Here is a 22,840-nt window from a genome sequence, read left to right as displayed (position 1 = left end):
ATCATGTTTTAAAACTTATTTTTGAGACAGAGAGCGAGAGAACACAGGGAAGGGGCAGAGAGGGAGGCAGAGGATCCAAAGCGAGTTCCGCGCTGACAGCAGACAGCCCAAAGTGGGGCTCGAACTCACGAACCGTGAGATCATGACCCGAGCTGAAGTCGAACGCTTAACCAAGAGGGCCACCCAGGAACCCTTATTTTTTATTTTTTAATGTTTATTTATTTGAGGGGGGGGAGGGGCAGAGAGAGAGGATGGGAGAGACTCCCAAGCAGGCTTTGAGCTATCAGCAGTTATCAGTGCAGAGCCTGAGGCAGGGCTCGATCTCTTGACCATGAGATCATGACCTGAGCTGAGATCAAGAGTCACTTAACCGACTGAGCCACCCAGGTGCCCCTGGACTGGGGCCTTTTAAAATAGAAGACAGTGATGGAGGAAAGGAAGCATTTAAAAATGGAAGCATTTAAAAACCTCGCCTCAAGGTTCAGGGCAATTCATCCATGAGGCTGTGTCTGGAGAGCAAACTGGGCCAAAGGGCAGTTCCAGGGCTTTGGAGCGGTGGCTCTGGGCCAGAGAGTACAGGGCTCTGTGCCTGCAAGCTCTGCTGACAAAGCTGGTCCTTTGGCCGCCTCGGCCGGGAGTGCGGAATGTGGGTGAGAGGGGAGAAGTGGTGAAAGGGCCTAGGATGGTCCCCCAGGAGCAGTCCATCTTCCAGCCACAGCTTGAAGACGCAGGTTTATTTCCTTTCCTCCTCCCCCCCCCCCACCTGCCCCCTCACCCCCCGACTTGAACACAGGGGCCTTGGTCCTCTTGTGCACAAGTGGATCCCCAAACTAAGCATGGTATTCAGACATTCGTTGTTGAGCTAATTCTCAGGGAACAATGTTCAGTTGTTCTGTGCGTCTATTAGGAATGAATGTCTTTGGTCTTCAGAATCCCTCATGAATGTGGAGGCTTGGAGGTGGGGATGGTTAGTTAGAAGCAAGAAAAACGCAGAGAGGGAGGTTCTGGGGTACCATTCAGGTTTTCACACATTCTAGAAGAGATGGCATTTCCCAAACTCCCCATCGCTCACGCTAAAGTGCAGAGGACAAAAGCAGCAAGCAGGACGCCACTGTGACAGGCGACCGCAGATTCGAGCCCCACTTCTCCAGGCAGAAGCCAGACCACCACCTGGCAGAGCTGGTCCAGAAGACCCTCTCCCGGAGGAGATCATCCTAGTGGTCTTTCAACCCAGACGTTCCAACCTAAGTCGTTCTTCACCCTCCTCCTCAGCCTGGACCTTCCAGGTGGGAGCTCCTTGTACCGGAGCCCTCTCTACCGTGTCCACTCTGATCGTCTCTGGATTGGCTTTCTTTTCGCTCTTCCTCATTCCCAGAACACATTCACAGAGTCAGGAGTCTGTTTTGTCTAGCAATTTATTAGACATAAGTAATCTATGACAGCAAAGGATCTGGACAAAGTAGAATTGGTTACTTAAACTTTTTACTTGCCCTGACCTAGCAGCTTTCATTTCTCTTAAAATTCCCCGAGTGTCTTCTCAAATCCCGTTATCTTGATCAATCACTTTAAAAATAAGAGAGCCAAGGACCTGAGTCTAGTTTTTAAGAATCTCATTCACATTCCTGGGAAATTTAGTGCACGTTTCTTTTCTCATTTCCGTTCAGGTAAGTGAAACGGCTCTACTGGCAGGACTGACACCGGCCTCCTGCCTGATGGCATCCTATTTTGCTATCTCACTGCCCTCAAATCGGAGGATCTGCAATCACAGCTCAACACCCAAGACGGAAAATAGGACACGAATAAACGGCCTTGTCACTGGTCCCTTATTGCTCTTTCCCACCCCCCAACCTCCCCACACATAGGAGGTCTGATTTATCATAGAAAATTATGGCATTCCCACATTCAGAGTATTCCCAAAAAGTTCTTAACTGCGTACACTTTGATGACAACGTAGCAGTGCCCAAATGATTATATGGCTTTAAATACGACAATCCAGCTGATAAATCTAGCTATAGTTTTAATTTTTATGTGAACCAATGACTAACAAAGTTCGAAAAAAGCCTTTTCGCACAGGATTCTGGAGAGTCTCACACTTCCACTCACCCAGGAAGGCAATGAAATATAATGGAAAGAACCCTGGACTGGGAGTCTGAAAGCCGAAGCGCTGGCCTCACTTTTTTAGCCTCAGTTTCCTCATCTGTCACAGGCTACTACCTCCAGGCGCCCACCGTGACCTTCCATATTAAAAAAAGAATTTTTTTTTTTTTAATTTTAGAGAGAGAGTGTGAGTGGGAGAGAAGGACAGAGGAAGAGGGAGAAAATCTTAAGCAGGCTTCATCCTCAGCATGGAGCCTGGTGCAAGGCTCGATCCCACAACCCTGGGATCATGACCTGAGCTGCAATCAAGAGTCAGATGCTCAACTGAGACACCCAGGCACCTCTCATGCACATCATTTTTTACCTCAGTCCTTTCTATGTGCTTCTGATTTTTGCTTACTCACTCACTACCTGAAGTCACAGTTTATACCACGAAGGTGGCTGATGCGTTTCTGAGTCTCCTTGTGGACAGAGGAAGGACAGGAGTGCAGTGATGCAAGGCCGTCAGCCCAGCCCCCTGCACCCTGGCATGGGGATCTATGCAGAGGCGGGGGGCGGGGCTGGTAACCGATCAGAGGAACAAGAGGCTCCTACTAGATCTGAGAGACAGCTGAGCAGCAGATCTACGGAAGTGAGGTTCTCGGCCCCAAAGTCACGGTGCATTAGTGTTCAGTGCTTTGGGCCTTTTCTAATTTTTATATATTCGGTAGACAGTAAGCTCCCGCTATGAGCACGAGAGAGGCTCAATAAATGTTAGATGAAAGGGAAATACTCGGAAATTCAGAAGTCACTCCAGCACTCTAAAAAACACGTGTAAATCTTCATGCAGTCCCCTTCTCCACTCTTGGCCCTGCCCTTGCTCACATCACTGGTCACTAAACGCTCACAAGAACCCGTCTTTAAGCACAGTCTGACATGGTCTGCGCCTCACGCAGATGTCCATCCTGAGACGGCGTCTTTTAAAGCAGGTGCCAGTCTCGAGCCCGAAACCGCTTCACTGCGTCTTCAGCTTCATGTGAGGATACGCCACAATGACGATGCCTGCTAGAGACGACACAAGGCCTCCGAGTCCAATGATGCCAGGATTGGACTTATAGATCCCCAACTGGTCCAAGGGGTTCAAGATATCGCAGAAGTTCTTCACCGTGTCCAGGAGCAAGGGAGGATGCTTCCGCAGAGACCGGAACAAGAGAAGGAGAAAGGACTGGAGCCACTCTGTCTCCTCGTCGGCCACGCTGTACCCCGGAGGGTCCTGAGGTGGTGATTTCTCCCTCTCTGCCCCGTCTCGTGCCGCCTGTTCCATCTGCAGGGAGATTTCGTACAGATCCCTGGCCAGGCTCAGCAGGAGAGAACAGCAGTAATGGCGGGCAGCCCACATTCGCCATTTCTCTTTGTTAACGTGCGAGGCGAGCCCTACGCTCCTCACCCAGAGGATGGTATCGCAGATGAAATAAACCACGCGGTTCAAGTTGGCTAACGTGAGGCAGAGGCGGGGCACCAGGGCAGTGGCGTGAATGCTCTGCTGAGTCGCCTGTATGGCATGGACCACGTTGCCCAGCCTGAACCCTGCAAGAGGAACCCGCAACAGTTAACAAATATTTAATTGGTATGTACCATGAAGGCAGAATCCCTGCCTCAGGGTGAGGGGCCAGCACTGGTGTCTTGACAGGTGGCTGCCATGTGAGGCTCAGTCTTTGTTCAGGAATAAGGAAGGACTTTACAGTACACGAAGGACACGGAAAATGATTCTGGAAGGCACAGAAGACAGTGACTTTAAATTTATCACCTCCATTCCAGTGGATACCTTAACAGTGGCTTACGATATACTTTAGGCAAGGTCAATCACGAGTGTGGATTGTGACGTCTGAATATTACCAGCTGTACGTCTTTAGGAGAAAAGTACTACGATCACAGGAAGTCTAGCTGTACCATTACTGCGACTATTATTATTATTTTCACATACGAAGCTTTAATTCACTGTGGGCATTTCTCTGACCCAGATGCCAGTATTCATTTGGAGAGTCTGATGCCTCAGATTTTACTTACTTTCCAGACAAAAGATTTGCTTTTTTATAAAAGGCCGTTATCATCTTGCCATCTCTGTGGTTCAAACCCTCTTCAGCTCCCTACTGTCAAGAAGACAAAGTAGAGACGGCAGGATGTAGTGGCTACGGAAAGTGTTCCTAGTCGAATGAAATCAACCACTGTGAGGCATATCCTTATCTGAGCATGTAATTCAATGAATCTGGGATGTATCAATCGACAAGTATTTACCGAGCACCTGCTCAGAATGAGTTATGATCCTAAACGTTATGGACCATCCAAAAGAAGTACCTGTACCTTCATTAAAGGACTCTATCTTAGACTGAGCAAACGTTCACAAGTAGCTACCCTCAAGAGACTTACCTCAGAAGAATGCCTGGGATTACTGTGTCAACAATAACACAAAACAGAATATGTAATGAGTAATCCTGGGTTCCAGTTCTGGCTCTTGCACTAGCTAGCTGAATGACCTTGGGTAAGTCTTTCCTGCACCTCGGAGACTAGTGAGCTCTGACACACTAAAGAATCTGAGAACTTCTAATCCTACCCTTCAAAGCCATCCAGAAAAGCTCACCCTACCTTCCAACATCCCTCTGCTGGACAACTGCTGTCAAACTCGTTTCTCATTGACCTTCCAATACAACAGTTTGCTCATGAACAGTTTTGAGCCTTCACGGAGGAAATCACCCTTCAAGAAGGCTCTCCTTCCCACTCTCTCTAGCCACACCTCAAGTTCCACCTCCTCCCAAACCTTTCTTTTCCTCTATCCTAGCCAATATATTTGGCACTAAATCTTACACCATTATTTACACCGTGTAATCTTAGTTCTTTCAGAAAGCTCAGAACTATACCTAAAGCAGGTGCTCCAAAATAACTGATCAACATCTGATTTCTACATTCCATTCCAACACCTCTGTCTACCTACTGTAGCAATATCTGATTCTCATCAAACCACTCAGCCATGCGATTGTTATTAGAAGGATGGGTTTCCCAGTACGCTTTATTATTAAAGCAAATCAGATGAGTACAAAACACGGACTTCACTTTTGCCTTGAACGTGAAACCACTCCACAAACAGTCCGAGATCCACCTTAACCGTTTCCTCTAGTAATTCCTCCAGAGAAGAAGGGAAAAGGCAAGGAAAAGGCAAGCTATTCTGTTCTAGAGAATACAAAGGCCTTCCAAGAGCCGGAAGCTCATGTCAGGGATTGCCAAAACATTGTGTAATTCTAAGAACTACAGTTGAGCTAATACACTGCATGTCTGCAGGGTGTCTGTGAATGGTCTGCAGCAAAACTTCAATCTTCTTGGCCTGTCATCTCATGAGGGCAGCCTTACTGGTCAACCTCATCAAAAAACCTGATTGATTAGTAATGAATGATCTACAGAGTATTTTGTAAATGACAAGGTCTGACGATTCGAAACCAGGAGCCACTGTCCCTCAAGAGACAGGGTACTTACATTTACGGCCAGTGCTCACACTGGACTCCAGTTTCTTGAGCTTCATTACCACGTTCTCTTTGCCAGCTTTAGGCTCTAACAAATATCTAAGCAACATGCATGTGTACTGAGTGGCTCTGAAATGGAAAACAAAAAATGAGAATGATTGATAAACCAAATAAAATTTGATTCATGAAGCAAAGAAAGGAGAAATGTGTGTTGCTAAAAGCAAAGTTTCCAAGACAATTTCTCACATAAGCAGTTCTTACAAGAGCATAATTCTGCAACAGTGACCCCACAGGGCCAAAGGGTAGATACAGCATGTGATGCAAATGTGACACAAAGGTGATGAAAGGGAACTCTGCAGTTACGGTGAGCAGCCCCCCAAAACGCCTTTTGCTGGCACAGAGAAATGGATAGAGCCAAAGTGGTGAACTGCCCAAAAATCTCCCCCAGGTCAAGTCTGCAAAGATTCACATTCTTTATTTTCTCCTGTATAGTGACTTTTCAGATTCCTAAAATGAACTTTTTATCATGTAGTTAACCAAATACTTATCTAATAGGACACACACTCAAACCAGAACCAAATGAAAAGTTGTTTGCACACTGCTTAATTAAAAAAAAATTTTTTTAATGTTCACTTATTTTTGAGAGAGAGACAGAGAGACAGAGTGCAACTGGGGAGGGACAGAGAGAGAGGTAGATACAGAATCAGAAGCAGGCTCCAGGCTCTGAGCTGTCAGCACAGAGCCCGACAGGGGGTTCAAACTCACGAACCATGAGATCAGTACCTGTGCTGAAGTCAGACGCTCAACAGCCTGAGCCACCCAGATGCCCCACATTGCTTAATTTTTTAGAAAAGGATCAAATACACACCAATACGTGAATAAGCCTAGATATATTTTTATGTTTGTCTTTCAAAACTAGTGTTTTATATATAGACTATTTAATACTAAATATTCAATAAAGTGATTATTGTTATGACTACAAATAATAATGCCTTACTAACACACGAGAAATTTTATATCACATAATCAAACATCTAAATGCATTTGGCAGCCTATTAACAAAGTAGGTGCCTGTTTCCTACAGTTCTGTAACTGCATTTGAATCCCTTTAGGCTACAAATATTATTCTCAATAAAAATGTGGCACATTTTCCAAAACGGTAAACTTGTTATTGAGGATGAAGTAAAAAGAATATCTTTTTGTCTCTCCTTTTTAAAGTAGCTTCCAGGGTGCCTGGGTGGCTCAGTCAGTTAAGTGTCTGACTTCAGCTCAGGTCATGATCTCACAGGTCGTGGGTTCGAGCCCTGCATTGGGCTCTGTGCTGACAGCTCAGAGCCTGGAGCCTGCTTCAGATTCTGTGTCTCCCTCTCCCTCTGCCCCTTCCCCACTCGTGCTCTGTCTCAAAAATAGACAGACATTAAAAAAATTTTTTTAAAGTAGCTTCCTGGCTAGAGGGCTCAAGCCAGTCACGGCAATGGGTCCCCCTTTCTCAGACCTGGTCGAAAAACAGGAATGCATCCAAAACCAAGGTAGTATTTTGTGAATGCCAGTTTGTTCACAGGAGCCATGGATCACCAAGGGCATCGGGAAATGAATACTAGAGATCTCAGATCTTACAGAAAAGTACATCCGAACAATTATTTTATTAACCAACCTCACTGATAAACCTTGCAGGGCACATTCCAAGTGCACTGAAATTGAAGGCTTCTATTTTAATGAAGCTCACATACAATGCGATCATTAAAAAAGCCTATCAAATGAATTACAACAGTAGTATGGGCTGGCCGTTAAAATGGTGGGCATTGGAATCAACTGTGTGGATTTAAATCTCAGCGCTGCCACTTAGGACCTATTAACCTTCTGCTTCGGTCTCCCTGTCTGCGAAAGGGGAATAATTCAGAGTATCTACCTCTTAGAGTAGTAATGAGGGTTAAATGAATGTACAGCTGTGATGCACTGAGAACAGTACCTGGCATAAAGTCAGCTTCCGAAAGTCCCAGTATTGGGGCTAGTCTTATTGGACTGTCTGTATTAGTACCTGTACACCCAGAAGAGAAGGGGATGCTGTCGAAACCTCAACCGTAACTATTCTTTTTTTTTTTTTTTTTATTGAGTAAGAATCAACCACATTTCTAAAAGAAACATCATGACTTAATTAGGATTAAAGCACTATCTCTGCTTAGGATTTTCCATAGCATGGCATGTATCTTAGAGGTGCTCTCCAGACTGTGCTCTGTTCCACAGTTCACAAAACTATTTCACACTCAGTGTCTTGCAGGGGCCAAGGGCAGGCTGCCCCAAAATGTGCCACTTTGCTATAATGATTATTTTAAACAATTCACTTAAGAAACAACGGTACAAGGACACTCAGCCCCTCCTCTGTCCCCCAGAAAGTAGGAAACACATCTCCCATGTGAAAAATACCCTCCCTCCCTGTACTAAGAAGTAAAAGACCTCCTCACTCAAAAAGAAGGCTTTTATATAAATGCTTTACATAGACTTTACAAAGGCATGAATTATTTCCTATTTTAGCTAAAAATCTCTTAAGGAAAAAAAAAATCAACCTGTATTCCTTCTCTGTCCCTCAGAGTTAAGACTCTTATCGTGTCTTCAAAATGTAAACACGGCCTAAGATAGCCTGAGACCAAAGAAAAAAGCAAGGGCAACTTTTTAAAATATAAGCTGCTTTGGGGGCAACCTGGGTGGTTCATAGGTTGAGTATCTGACTTCGGCTCAGGTCATGAACTCATGGTTCATGAGTTTGAGCCCTGCATCTGGTGAGTTCGAACCTCACATCTGGCTCTCCACTGACAGCTCAGAACCTGGAGCCTACTTCAGATTCTGTGTCTTCCTCTCTCTGTCTGCCCCTCCCCTTCTTGTGTGTTCTCTCTCTCAAAAATAAACATTAATAAAATAAAATAAATAAAATATAAACTGCTTCTCAAAAATAAACATTAATAAAATAATAATAAATAAAATATAAACTGCTTCCATAAAAAATAAAAATAAAATAAATTCTAAATAAAATTAAATTTAACTAAAAATTTAAATTTAAAAGCTTAAATAAAATAAAACTTAAACATTTAAATAAAATAAAATCTGCTAAAAAGAATATTATGCTCAGGCTCTAGCAACTCTAGTAAGAGACCAGTATGTCCCAAAGAGCCCACCACAGGAGGGGCACCTGGGTGGCTCAGTTGGTTAAGCATCTGGGTCTTGATTTTGGCCCATGACCAGCCATGATCTCGTGGTACATAAGTTCGAGCCCCACGTCAGGGTCTGTGCTGACAGTGCAGAGCCTGGTTGGGATTCTCTCTGTCTCCCTCTCTCTCTACCCCTCCCCTGCTTGCTCACTCTCTAAGATAAACTTAAATTTTAAAAAAATCTTTAAAAAAGCCCACTTTAGAAAAAACTTGGATACCTTCTCTATGCCTCTATGATACAAATTTTCTATCCCCATCCGCTTTAGGACCTAAGACCCATTCTTTAACACACAAACTTTAGGGGTGCTGGGTAGCTCAGTCAAACATCTTAACTCTTGATTTCAGCTTAGGTCATGATCTCACAGCTCATGAGATCTCACAATCAAGCGCTGGTCAAGTGCTGTATCAGCTACTGCACTGTCAATGCAGAGCCTGCCTGGGATTCTCTCTCTTCTACCCCTCCCCCCTTAGCACACGCTCTCTCTCAAAATAAATAAACTTTAAAAAATAAATAAAATACAGGGGCGCCTGGGTGGCTCAGTCGGTTAATCGTCCGACTTTGGCTCTGGTCATGATCTCGCAGTTTGTGAGTTTGAGCCCCGTGTCAGGCTCTGTCCTGGCACCTCGGAGCCTGGAGCCTGCTTCAGATTCTGTGTCTCCCTCTTTCTCTGCCCCTCCCCTGCCTGCACTCTCTCTCTCTCTTTCTCAAAAATAAATAAACATTAAAAAAATGTGTTAGGGGCACCTGGGTGGCTCAGTCGGTTAAGCGTCCAACTTCGGTTCAGGTCATGATCTCACAGTCCGTGAGTTCGAGCCCTGCGTCGAGCCCCGCGTCGGGCTCTGTGCTGACAGCTCAGAGCCTGGAGCCTGCTTCGGATTCTGTGTCTCCCTCTCTCTCTGCCCCTCCCCTCCTCACACTCTGTCTCTCTCTGTCTCAAAAATAAAAACATTAAAAAAATTAAAAATAAATAAAAATTTAAAAAAATGTTTTAAATAATAAAAGAAACAACTTTCAAGGAAAGTAAAATGTATGTTTTTGGTAAGAAAAAGTATGAAGAACGGAAATACATTTTTGGGGGGCAAAAAAATTTTTTATCCTAAAGTGAGGCTAATCATTTAAAGAGGGAAAACTTACGACAAAAATCTGAATATTAAAAAAAAAAAAAAAAAAAAAAGGTTGTAGAAAGTTTAGGGAAAAGGAACCTTTGAAAACGAATTTTATATGTGTCAGTACTGGCTAAGATTAAAATAAACTTATCTAACAATGAGTTTTAAGGGGCACCTGGGTGGTTCAGTTGGTTGAGTGTCCTCTGATCAGGTCATGATCTCGTTGTTTGTGAGTTCGAGCCCCAAATCGGGTTCACTGCTGTCAGTCTGTCAGCCCAGAGCCTGCTTCAGATCCTCTGTCCCCTGTCTCTCTACCCCTCTCCCACTTGCGCTCTCCCTCCAAATAAATACATATTTAAAAAAAAAAATGAGTTTTAATATCAAAAGTATACTGGTGCAAAATTAGAATTTTTCTCTTTCAAAAGGTAGAAGTTTTCAGAAACAAGTGTTGAGGATGTGGAGAAAAAGGAAGTCTTCTGCACTGTTGGTGGGAATGCAATGCAAAGTGGTACAGGCACGCACTGTGGAAAATAGTATGGAGGTTCCTTAAAAAATTAAAAATAGAATTACTATATGATGCAGTAATTCCACTACTGAGTATTTACCTAAAGAATACAAACACACTAATTTGAAAAGATATATGTACTTTTATGTTTACTGCATTATTTACAATAGCTAAATTATGGAAGCAACCCAGTGCCCATCAATAGGTTAAAGGAGACACACACACACACACACACACACACACACACACACACACACAATGGAATATCACTCAGCCATAAAAAAAAAAAAGAAATCTTGCCATTTGCAACAACCTGGGGGGAATCTAGACAGTATGATGTTAAGTGAAATAAGCCAGAGCCAAATACCATACGATTTCACTCATATGTGGAATTTAAGAAACAAAAGAGAGAGAGAGAGACAGAGAGAGAGAGAGACAGAAAAGACAAACCAAAACACAGACTCTTAACTACGGAAAACAAACCGATGGTAACCAGAGGGGAGGTGGGTGGAGGGATGGGTAAAATAGATGAAGGGGATTAAGTGCACACTTATCTTGATGAGCACTCAGTAATATATGGAACCATTGAATCACTATATTGTACACCTGAAACTAACATAACACTCTATTAACTATACTGGAATTGACATGAAATGAAATAAAATGAAAGGAAGAAGTTTTCTTAGGTTATTGGTTTGCTTTTTATAAGAAATTGTAAAGAGTTTTTTACCTTTCATGTAATCTGCCTAGAAAAACAAAGATTCAATGCTTTGTCTTTATCAGATCTTTGATTATTCAAAAAAACTGAGTCTTCTTAATACCAAAAAAGCTAAGTTTTGCTTACAACTATGTAACCCTTTGTATTTGTCTTTAAAATTTTTTATTGCCTGGGTGGCTCAGTCAGTTAAGCGTCTGACTCTTGATTTCGGCTCAGGCCATGATCTCATGGTTCGTGAGATCGAGCCCTGTGTCGGGCACTTCAAGGACAGTGAGGCCTGTGTGGACTGCAGGGAGCCTGCTTGGGATTCTCTCTCTCCCTGTCTCTCTGCCCTTCCCCTGCTTGTGCTCTCTCTCAAAAATAAATAAATAAACATTAAAAAAAATTTTATTGTCACTTTAGCTAAATTGATATTGTTTCATCATGATCTGTGATCTTATTTAATCAAATGTTTTGATATTTTTTGACAAACTTCCCAACATCAAATTCTAAAATCAAGTCTACAACTTAACTGAAATGTTCCAGAGGGTCCATGGAACATTTCAAAATATTTGGTCTCCTTTTATAAAAAGGAGCTATTACATTAATTAGGTTTATTTGTTGTGTTAAATTACATGAGAAGCATTGTCAAGTAAGTGATACTAAACCCTCTTAAATTACATTTGTATAGATATATATTACTAAGATATGTGTTCTAGAAATTGTATGAAACTCCTAGAAATCTGATATGTACTGGTATAGAACTATCTTGAAGTGTTAGATGTCACAGAAATAAGTTTCCTTGTCAGTTGCACTGTAATGAACTTAAAGGGGTTCATGACAGGTCCCCTCAAAATGTACCCCTTTGGCATGTGGATTATTTTGAGCTGAAGGCACTTGAGACCCTGTGGGCTCAAGGGAAACTTCTGCCCCTTCCTTAACTACGTAGAATCCAAATTGAGGTTCTTTCCCAGAATAAGGGTGATTAGCAAAGATACATTTTATCTGAATGACCCTTGTCTGAATGACCCATCTGTACCGTAGGGCAAACGTCAAATTACCAAACATCTGTTCTTACCACACTGTAAAAGTACATTCCTTTCCTCTGAAGCCCCAGACCCCTATCCCTTCTCCTTAGTTCAGAATGACATATATACCTCATCTTGCCTGCCTTTGGAATTTCCATGTCTACGTGGATCCCCATTATCAAATTTGATTTTTTTCTTGTTAATCTGTCTCATGTCAATTTGATTCTAGAAGGACCTTTGAGTGGACAGGAATTCTTGCTCCCTGACAAACTCTAAGCAGATCTGTAACCATGGCCATTTTTAATTCTGTTAGCATTTACAGACAGTTAATACTTTACTTGGATGCTTCTCCAAAAGCTTCCTGCAAATGCGTTTCATCTTGAGAGATTCATAAAAAGGAATTTTGACAAATGCAGGGTTCTGATAATTTTAAGATCATAAAACTGAACTGGGTAAGAATGTCTGGAACTAAAGGAAAAACTGAATTTAAGCAGATCAAGAATAACATAAACGAACTGAGGAGGATAATTATAAGTTTAATGACATTTTTGTTTGAAATACTGACTTTTAATGTTTTGTTTTTCCAGATTTAAGAAAAGTTTTTCTCTTAAGCTATGATTCACAACAATTTATCTTTTTCTCCCTGTCTGATCCCTCTAGAATTCAAAAACTCTCATTGAATTCTTATGTTTTTTTGACAACATATTTATTTGGGTAAGTTCAATGAGAGTTTGTTCTCCTTGCACAGGACATGGTTAGAAACACTGGTTATATTACCAAGGCTTTGACTGGAATGTCACATTTGGGAGACAGGCATAAATTCAGATATGGCTAGAGAGTTTTAAGGCACTAATGGTGATCATATGGAGCCAGTAAAGCCTTTTGGAAGAAGAGCCTAATACCTTGCTTGCAGGGCTCCCAGCAGAAGCCTCTCACCAGGTGAGTAAAGGAGGTCACTTCCTGGCAGGTGCAAGAACCTCAGGGTATTTGGGGGACCTCAAGAAGAGAGCAATGAACTTTAACCTATAGGTATTACAGGTGAAGTCTGATGGCAAGTATTTGGCTTGGCTTCTGGCCTCAAGAGGCTGTTTAAAGTTCAACAGCAGATTTAAGTGTTTTTCTTCTTAATGTTTATTTTTAAGAGGGGGCGGGGGGGGGGGGGGGGGAGGGAGACACAGAATCCGAAGCAGGCGCCAGGCTCCAAGCTGTCAGAACACAGCCCAGGGTGTGGCTCAAACTCATGAACCGTGGGATCATGACCTGAGCCCAAGTTGGATGCTCAACTGACTGAGCCACCCAGCTGGCCCTGGATTTAAAAGAGCCTGTGTGATTAATCACTATTTTTGCTGTACTTATGTAAATCATCAGGCCAAGTTTATCCAAACTAGATTCATTTGGCAAAGAAATTAGTCTTAATTTGGCTATCTCTAGTAAAATGAAGGTGATTATGGGAAAAAAAAAAAACAATGTCTCAGTAACACACCTCTGTGGATATTAGATTCAAATACAATTCATTATAAACTGGACTAGATCCTGATTTCCTTTTAGTTTCTTCCAGTGCTTGGCTACAATTCTCCAAACTATTATTTTTGATATGTTCTATCTGTTTGACTTGAAATCATTTGATAACTAAGACCACGCTTTTCCCCGAAGCCCTGCAAACTGAGTATGAACAACTTGATGAGCACTTCAGAAAAAGCTCATACATAAACGATCTTCGTGCCTGGTGCTCTATGGGCCACTCGAAATGATCACCAGAGACACTCAAGTTACAAACCAAGAAACTCCACCAGATTGCCACTGCCTGCCCTCACTTTATGTAAAGATGCTTTCGGCGTGACAACTAGAAACCCTCTGGACTGGCTACATTCAGGACTCAGAAACTGGTTTTACAACTTGATCCAATCACTGGTCATTATTTTTCTTTTAATTTCCAGAGAGAGGCCTTATTTATTACCTGGATAATTGAACCACAGGCCTAACTGTGAGAACACACTTGTATCGCCGCCTCCCGAAGTGAGTTTAACTAAAACGACCTATCCTCAGAACTAAGACACTGGTTCAAGCAGACGGGACAATTTATCAGCTCAACTTTTAAAGCAAGAAAACATCCAGGGAAGTTTCAGAAAAGGGAACCGTAGAGGCCAAGGGTAGGCCACCCCAAAATGTGCCACTTTGGCATATAAATAAAAATTACTTAAGAAACAGCGGTTCAGAGACTCCTCTGTCACCCAGAAGGCCGGAAACACATCTTCCATGTGCAAAATAGCCTCCCTGTACTAAGGAAGTAAAAGGACATCCTTGTCGCCAGAGATAGGGACTTCAAAACAGAGAAAGCTTCAGAAACGAACCTGGTTACTTTTTTTCTAACCCTACCAACTCAGCCTAAATTCTGTTTAGGATTCCCTCCTAACTGAAGTTTCCAAACACCTGCTTTCTTTATCCTGTCAATTCCTCATAAATGTATTGTCTCTGTGTCTCAAAAGAAGAAAAAAATCCCTGCCTTGGTCATTTCTTCAGGTCTCAATACCAGCCACTGTGCACACATCCTTGATTTTTTTGTTTTTTGATTTTTCCTCCTGTGAACCTGTTTTGTGTAAATTTAATTCTTTGGCTGGCTGAAAGACCTTGAAGGTAGAGGAAGAATTGTTCCTTCCCTACAATCTCAATGAGGTAGGCAGGACGATGATAAAAGATAAATACAATTTCTGTGTCTCCATAAGCGTTTCATGGGGTATTTGAAACCACAGCCAAGGGGTTGGCTTCCCTGGCCACAAATGCCAACCCAAAGTTCATCTTATAAAATTCCTGGTGGGGGGTGGCGGTGGGGGATGGGGAGATGGGGGAGTGCTGAGTGGCTCAGTCGGTTAACCTCCAACTTGGGACTTGAGCTCAGGTCATGATCTCAGTTTGTGGGTTCGAGCCCTGAGTTGGGGCTTTGCGTTGGCAGCCTGGAGCCTTGCAGCCTTTTTCAGATTCTTTGTTTCTCTCTCTCTCTCTGCCCCTCCTCTGCTTGTGCTCTCTTTATCTCAAAAATCAACATTAAAAAAAAAAAAAAAAAAATCCTGGCGGGGACACCTGGCTGGCTCAGGTGTAGCGGTGGAGCGTGGGGCTCTTGATCCTGGGGGGTGTGAGTTCGAACCCCATGGTGGGTGTAGTGATTACTCGAAAAAAAAAAAAGAGGGCTGGGGGACTGGTCCACCACGGTGAGGGCCTCGGAGGCTGCCGGGAGGAGGCTCCGCCGGAGTCCCGCAGAGTGCCAGAGAGGGGCCGGAGAGCGGCTCCAGAAACGAACTCGGTCCCTCCTCCGGGGCCGAACCACACGGGACCAGCTCGGGTTGCGGCACCGGAAGGAGTGAAGGCCGCGGGCTCCTGACTCACCTGAAGAGTCGGTCCCGGCCCTGGGTCTGGTTGGTGAAGCGGGTGAAGGCATCCATGACGCCCAGCCGAGGCCACGTGCCACCCGCGGCGCAGTCTCGAGTCCTCCAAGGTGTCGCCGGGTCCCCCGCGGGACAGATTGAGTCTCCCCGCCCCCGTGGGGGCGGACGCGCCTTCCGACCAGGGACTTCGCGGACTTCCGGTGGCGGCCGGAAGTGGCGGTTACTAAGGCGACGCCAAGCTGCCGGCGCAGGTGAGCGGAAGCTCGGCATTTGGGCTGGGGTTCAGCGGTTCCCCGCGTGTCCCCAGACGCCCTTTGATATCTAGGGTCTCCTAGAGGGGGGCTCTGCGGGACGGGGGGCCGTCTCCCCAACCACTGGCGTTCCCGGAGACCCTGGGAACTCAGGAAAAACTCATGTGGCATCCTGAATGCAGATTCCCTTCAGGTTTTGCTTGGGGTCTTTGGGGCCGCATCATTTCCCACCTCTGTGCCTCGGTTTCCCTTGAGGAACAGCAGCTCCAGGTCTGGGGAAGGAAATGGTTAGAGCAGAGATAAGCCAGTTTGTGGCATGTGTTTCTAGCACGGAGAGCTGGGTAAAGTGAGAGAATTGTCTGCTAGGTTTCTTGAGTACTGTAAGAAGATTGCTACTTGAGGAAGTCCTAGAAGGGCTAACATGAACACAGTGGAGGCAGAAGTTAATTATGATGAAACTGCACCACTGAATGGCAGTTTTCTGGGGCCTGAAGATGTGAAATCCCACCCCTTCCATAGCAGTAATTTTATAATGTACCCCTGTAATCAAAAAGTAAGGTGAGCTATTTTTGTAATCTTTATTCCCTTTGTCAGGCCTGCCCTTAACATTTGCAGGCCCCGGGGTAGGACTACAAATAGAGACCCACATACCATATGTTAATTAATTAATTAATTAATATTAAAGATTTTATTTTTTAAAATTTATTTATTTAGAGAGTGGGGGAGGGGCAGAGAGAGAGAATCCCAAGTGGGCTCTGTGCTGTCAGTGCAGAGCCTGATATGGGGTTTGATTTCACAAACAGTGAGATCATGGCCTGAGCTGAAATCAAGAACCTAATGCTCAACCAACTGGGCCATCCAGGTGCCCCAAAGATTTTTTTTTAACTAATCTCTGCACCCAAAGTGGGGCTCAGACCCATGATCCCAAGATCAAGCCTCCTGTGCTCCACTGACTGAGCCAGCCAGGCGCCCCACACATTCCATACGTTTAAATATTTAAAAGTTTTAAGTCAAGGTAACCCAATTGTCACATTAGATATGTTCTGTTCTTCTACCTTCTACCAGTTTCACATTCAGAAGTCTTGGGCTCCAGCAATAGCACTATTAGGAATTTATCCAAAGGATACAGGAGTACTGATTCATAGGAGCACAGGTACCCCAATGTTTATAGCAGCACTCTCAACAATAGCCAAATTATGGAAAGAGCCCAAATGTCCCTCAACTGAAGAATGGATAAAGAAGATGTGGTGTGTATATATACACAATGGGATACTACTTGGCAATGAGAAAGAATGAAATCTTGCCATTTGCAACAACGTGGATGGAACTGGAGGGTAATTCTGCTAAGTGAAATAAGCCAGAGAAAGACAGATATCGTATGTTTTCACTCATATGGAATTCGGGAAACTTAACAGAAGACCACGGGGGAAAGGAAGGGGAAAAATAGTTTCAAACAGAGAGGGAGGGAGGCAAACCATAAGAGACTCTTAAATACAGAGAAAAAACTGAGGGTTGATGGGGGGGCAGGGTAGGGGGGAATATGGGTGATGGGCATTGAGGAGGGCATTGGTTGGGATGAGCACTGGGTGTTGTATGTAAGCGATGAATCATGGGACTCTACTCCCAAAGCCAAGAGCACACTGTATACACTGTATGTGAGCTGACGTGACAATGAATTATATTTTTAAAAAAAGGAATTCTTGGGCTGCTTGGAATACCTGGAAACCCAGCTGGAATATGGTACTGTGGGGAGAGCTGGCCCCCTGGTCCTTTCCCACACCCCTTCTCTTCTCATTCCTGGCTGCCATTCACATCACTGAGAGGGGCCTTACGTGCAATGTGTGGATATTCCAAGCCACATCCAAGTTTGCCCCTGCCCCTGCCCCTGCCCCTGCCCCTGCAAATAGCCATGCCTTGGCCATCTTTCACGTCTAGGGGTGCACACATTAGCATCTGGGCCTGCCCTCAAGAGAAAGCTGGGAAAGAAGTTTGTGCAGGCCTTGGCATCATCTGGGCAGTAAACTTCAGGGGTATAGGTACCTGAACACGGTCTAGACTCCAGAAGGGTGCATCTAGGCTCTGGGTGGGTATAATCTCTTGGCCCCACAAATTACTCATCCTTTTCAGAGGGAAGTGCTTGGGAGAGAGACAGAAGTATCCTCTAAATTTATGTCCCAGGGTAGGGCAATACTGCAGGCAAATTTATTGAATGTTAGCCATGTCCCGACCACTGTGCTAAGCTCTCAGCCTAAGGTAAAAGGTTAATGGGGGATGCGAGTAAATAGTAAACACAACACAATGATACGTTAGATGATAAAGCACAGGGTGCTTCTAAACACAGATTTATATAGTCTGTTCTCCATACCTATAACTCTGCTTTTTCACAATATCAAATTGAATCATGTAGTATGTAGCTTTTTCTATCTGATTTTTTTCACTTCGCATAATCGGTAGTTTATAACTTTTTATTGTTAACTAGTATTCCATTGTATAGACCTACCATAGTTCATTAACTCTTCACGCACTGAAGTACGTGTTGTTTCTAGCTTGGGGCAATTATAAATAAAGGTGCTATAAATATAGCACAGTACAGATTTTCATATGAAATGTTAAGTTTTTCTTGTGTAATATGTAGGAATGGAATTCCTGAATCATAGGACGAGTGAATGTTCAACTTTGTGAGAAACTGCCAGACTATTTTCCAAAGTGGCTGTGCTATTTTGTATGCCCACTAAATATGGGATGTGACTGTCTGGGAGTTTATCTGTTTGCCTATTGATAAACATTTGTTGTTTCCAGTTTGGGGCTCCTACTAATAAAGCCATGATGAGCATTCATGTAGAAGCCTATGTGTGGATGTGTTTTCAGTTCCCTTATATCATACTGAGGAGTGGGATGACTGGCTATAGTGGTAGGTAGTATGTTTAACTTTTTTTTTTTTTAATTTTTTTTTTTTTACGTTTATTTATTTTTGGGACAGAGAGAGACAGAGCATGAACGGGAGAGGGGCAGAGAGAGAGGGAGACACAGAATCGGAAGCAGGCTCCAGGCTCTGAGCCGTCAGCCCAGAGCCCGACGCGGGGCTCGAACTCACGGACCACGAGATCGTGACCTGAGCCGAAGTCGGACGCTTAACCGACTGAGCCACCCAGGCGCCCCATATGTTTAACTTTTTAAGAAGTTACTAAACTGTTTTCCAAACTGATTGTACCATTTTACCTTCCCAACAGTAGTTGGAGGGATTCCGGGTCCTCCACATCCTTGACAACACTTGGTGTGATCTTTTTACCTTTAGGCATCCTAATACACATGTATTGTGCTTGTAATTTCCATTTCACTAACTAATGACATGGAACATCTCTTCGTGTGCCCATGTCCGTCGGTTATATCTTCTTTGGTTAAGTGCGCAAACCTTTGGCCCATTTGAAAGAATTGAGTCATTTCTTATTACTGAGTTTTAAGAATGTGCAAAATATTCTGGACACAAGTAATTTATCATATATATGACCTGCAACCGTTTTCTCCCAGACTGTGGACTATCTTTTATTCTCTAAATGGTGGTTTTTGAAAAACATACACTTATTTCTGAAAGGTTTAAGTTACCCATTTCTTCTTTTATGGATTGTGCTTCAATGTCATATCTAAGAAATCTTTGTCTAACTGAAGATTGCACAGGTTTCCTCCATATTTTCTTCCAGAAGTTACATGGTTTAAAATTTTACATTTTGGTCTATGATCTACTTTGAGTGAATTTTTGTATATGCTGAAGGTATAGATCAGAGTTCATTTTCTTTTCCATGTGGATATTGAATTGCTGCAGCATTATTTATTGGAAAAAAAAAAAACTATCCTTTTCCCACTGAATTAGCTTTGCGTCTTTGTCAAAAATAAGCTGTCTGTTCATATGTGAGTCTAATTCTGGACTTTTTATTTGGTTTCACTGATCTATTTGTGTAGCTTGATGTCAATACCACACTGTCTTGATTACTGTAGTTTTATAATAGTCTTGAACTAGGTAGTGTTGGTCCTCCAATTCTGTCCTTTTTTTTCTAAGTTATTTTGGCTATTCTAGGTACTTTGCATATCCATATGAATTATAAAATGAGCTTCTTAATTTCTTAAAAAAAAAAAAAGGCCATCTGGGACTCTCATAGGGATTGTGTTGAATTTTAGATTTGGGAAGAATTGACATCTTAACAAAATTGAGTCTTCTAACCCACAAAGTATCTCAACCCATTTACTTAGGTCTCCTTTAATTTCTCTCAGCAATATTTTACAGCTTTAGGTGTACAGTTTATACAACTTTTGCCAGGTTTATCCCTATATAATACTTTTGATACTATTATAGTATTTTTTAATTTCAATTTTGATTTTTGTTGCCAGTATATAGAAATACAGTAGGTTTTTGTATATTGAACTTATATCCTGCAACCTTGCCAACATCATTTATTAGTTTTAGTAGATTTTTTGGTAGATTTCATCAGATTTCCTATGTAGATAATCATATTGAATAGGAATAAAGACAGCTTTAAATCTTCCTTTCCAATCTGGGTAAAACAGCTTCATCGCCCCCCCCCCAACCCCCCTCATGCTATCCTTTTTTTTAATAATATTCTTCCTCCACCCATAACTCCTGGCAACTACTGATCTGTCCCCCATTACTCATTTTGTCTTTTCTAGAATGCCATATAAATAGAATCGCTGCACATAAATTTTGAGACTGGTTTCTTTCACTGAGCATAATGTCTTTGAGATTCATCCAGATTTTTGTGTGTGTCAGTAGTTTTTTACTTTTTATTACCAAGGAGTATTCCATTATGTGGATACACCACTGTTGATTTATCCACTTACCCAGCGAAGGCTATTTGGATTGTTTTTTTATTTTTGGCAATTGTAAGTAGAGCCACTATAAACATTTGTGTACAGGCTTGTGTGTGAGTGTAAGTATTCATACTCCTGGAGTAGATACCCAGGAGCGCACTTGCTGGGTCATAGAGTAAAATATATGTTTAACTTCATAAGAAACTGCCAAATCCTTTTCCAGGGTGGTATCATTTTGTATTCCTGCCCACTTACTCTGCATCTTTATTAGTATTGTCAATACTTTTTTTTTTATTTTAGCCATTCTAATAAGTATGTGTAGTGATCCATAAGTTATTAAGAAGCGTGTTATTTTTGAGGTTTTGCATCTTTCTAAATCTCTGTTATTGACTTCTAAAATAATTCTGAGTGGTCAGAAAACATAGTTTGTATGACTTGAGTACTTTTAAATTTATTAAGACTTGGCTTACAGACCCGGATGTGATGTGTCTTGGTAAATGTTTCATACGTACTTAAAAAAGAAGCTGAACACTGCTGTCGTTGGCTAGAGTCTTCTAGAACACTGCTTCACTGCTCTCTCACTGGTGCTTTCCTTCAGGAAATCTGCTGCTCTCCTGTATTTTGTTCCTTTATTCACGTCTTTTTTTTTTCCCTCTGGCTGCTTTTCAAAATTTGTCTTTATCGCATCTTTAGTTTTGATCACGATGTGCCTTGGTATAGATTTCTTCATGTTTCATTTCCTTAGGACTTGTTTTTCTTCTTGGATCTGTGAGTTTATAGTTTTTATCATATTTAGACATATTTTGTCTATTTCTACAGATTTTTTTTTGTTTCTTCCCTCCTTTGGGGATTTCAGTCATACATATTAGGGAACTTCAGGTTAACTCCCACACCTCACTTCATTTTTTCTGGTTGTTTCTATTGCCGTATCTTCAAATTCACTAATCTTCTAGTTTATTTTTCTCTGAAAGTTTGTGATTAATCAAACGTGTTCTTCATCTCAGACACTGTAGTTTTCATCTCCAGAAGTTCAGTTGGGGTGGGGCACCTGGGTGGCTCAGTCAGTTGAGGGTCCGACTTCGGCTCAGGTCATGATCTCGCAGCTTGTGAGTTCGAGCCCCGTGTTGGGCTCTGTGCTGACAGCTCAGAGCCTGGAGCCTGCTTCAGATTCTGTGTCTCTGTCCCTTCCCCACTCATGCCCTGTCTGTCTGTCTCTCTCAAAAATAAATAAACATTAAAAAGTTTAAAACTAAATAAATAAAAGTTCAGTTTGGGTTACTTTGTACCTTCCACATCTCTACTTGACTTTTCCTCTTCGTTTTTGAACATGTGGAATATATATATATATATATATATATATATATATATATATATATATATGTGTGTGTGTGTGTATGTGTATGTATATATATATATACATATATACATATATGTATATATATATATAATGGGTGTTCTGGTTAGTTGAAGACTATACAGAAAGTCTTTTATATTCTGTTGTTATATATATAACTGTTTTTTCCCTGCTACTTCTAATAGCTGTGTTGACTATGAGTCAGCTTCAATTAATTGACTTTTCTCTTCATTATGGGTGTGTTTTCTTGCCTCTGAATGCCAGGTAGTTTTTTTATTGGATCCCAGACATTTCCTTCATTAGATGCTGGATATTTCTGTATTCCTCTAAGTATTCTTAAGCTTTGTTTTGGTATGCAGTTATTTATCAGTCGTTTGATCTCGTAACTTCTAAGACTAGATTGGCAATGCCAGAGCGGCATTTATTCGAGGGCTAATTTTCCCCGCTACTTGGCAAGACTCTTCTGAGCACTCCACCCAAAGCTTGTGAATTACGAGGCTTTCCATTCTCCCTGGTTGTTTCCACCAGGCATTACTCTTGGCCCCGTGGGAGCTCAGTTTACTGTCCCTACCAATTCTTTCAGGTGGTTCTTTTCTCTCATATTCAGACACCTGGCTCCTCTACCCATGCGCCGGAAACATCACAGGTGTACCCTAGCAGGTGAGGAAAGATGACGGCCATGGGTTTTTACAAGACTTCCACGGCCCCCAGTGCTGACAGTGCAGGACCCCACTCTGCTACATGTTATTCATCTTAAAACAGACCCCATGTGCCACATTAAATGCCTTTATTTAACTATAATATTTGAAAGCCTTTTTTATAATATGTACAGGTTTGTACAGAAACATGATGCCCACATGCAGGCTGGAGCCAGAAAGTTGCAATATTTTTGTGAATGATGAACAG

The 22,840-nt window shown here is 42.5% G+C and overlaps 2 protein-coding genes across 6 annotated transcripts in view; one reads left to right on the top strand and one right to left on the bottom strand.

Annotated features, from left to right (window-relative positions):
• Positions 1-1,397: 1,397 nt before the first annotated feature.
• PEX11A (peroxisomal biogenesis factor 11 alpha) lies at positions 1,398-15,685 on the bottom strand. Of its 2 annotated transcripts, XM_060617661.3 has the most exons (3): positions 15,510-15,685; positions 5,602-5,717; positions 1,398-3,663 (listed from the first exon to the last, which is right to left on the bottom strand). In XM_060617661.3, the coding sequence occupies exons 1-3, from the start codon at positions 15,563-15,565 to the stop codon at positions 3,092-3,094; spliced, it is 744 nt and encodes a 247-aa protein (XP_060473644.1). In that variant the 5' UTR covers positions 15,566-15,685; the 3' UTR covers positions 1,398-3,091. The 2 variants fall into 2 exon arrangements, with proteins under 2 accessions (XP_060473644.1, XP_060473645.1); XM_060617662.3 differs by lacking the exon at positions 5,602-5,717 and having other exon boundaries at positions 15,510-15,618.
• WDR93 (WD repeat domain 93) overlaps positions 15,657-22,840 on the top strand; it is a 49,627-nt gene continuing 42,443 nt past the window's right edge. For 3 of the 4 annotated variants that reach the window (XM_078449012.2, XM_060617659.3, XM_078449014.2), the window contains exon 1: positions 15,685-15,759. The gene's annotated coding sequence lies outside the window, so the exon portion shown is untranslated. Of the gene's footprint in view, positions 15,760-22,840 lie in introns of all 4 variants that reach the window. The other variant, XM_060617658.3, reaches the window with a different exon arrangement.

The sequence above is a fragment of the Panthera onca genome, chromosome B3, assembly GCF_046562875.1.
Source record: "Panthera onca isolate mPanOnc1 chromosome B3, mPanOnc1 haplotype 2, whole genome shotgun sequence".
In the NCBI taxonomy this organism is placed as follows: domain Eukaryota; kingdom Metazoa; phylum Chordata; class Mammalia; order Carnivora; family Felidae; genus Panthera; species Panthera onca.
Note: the sequence above shows the minus strand (reverse complement) of the source record. Positions and strands in the feature narration are given on the sequence as shown.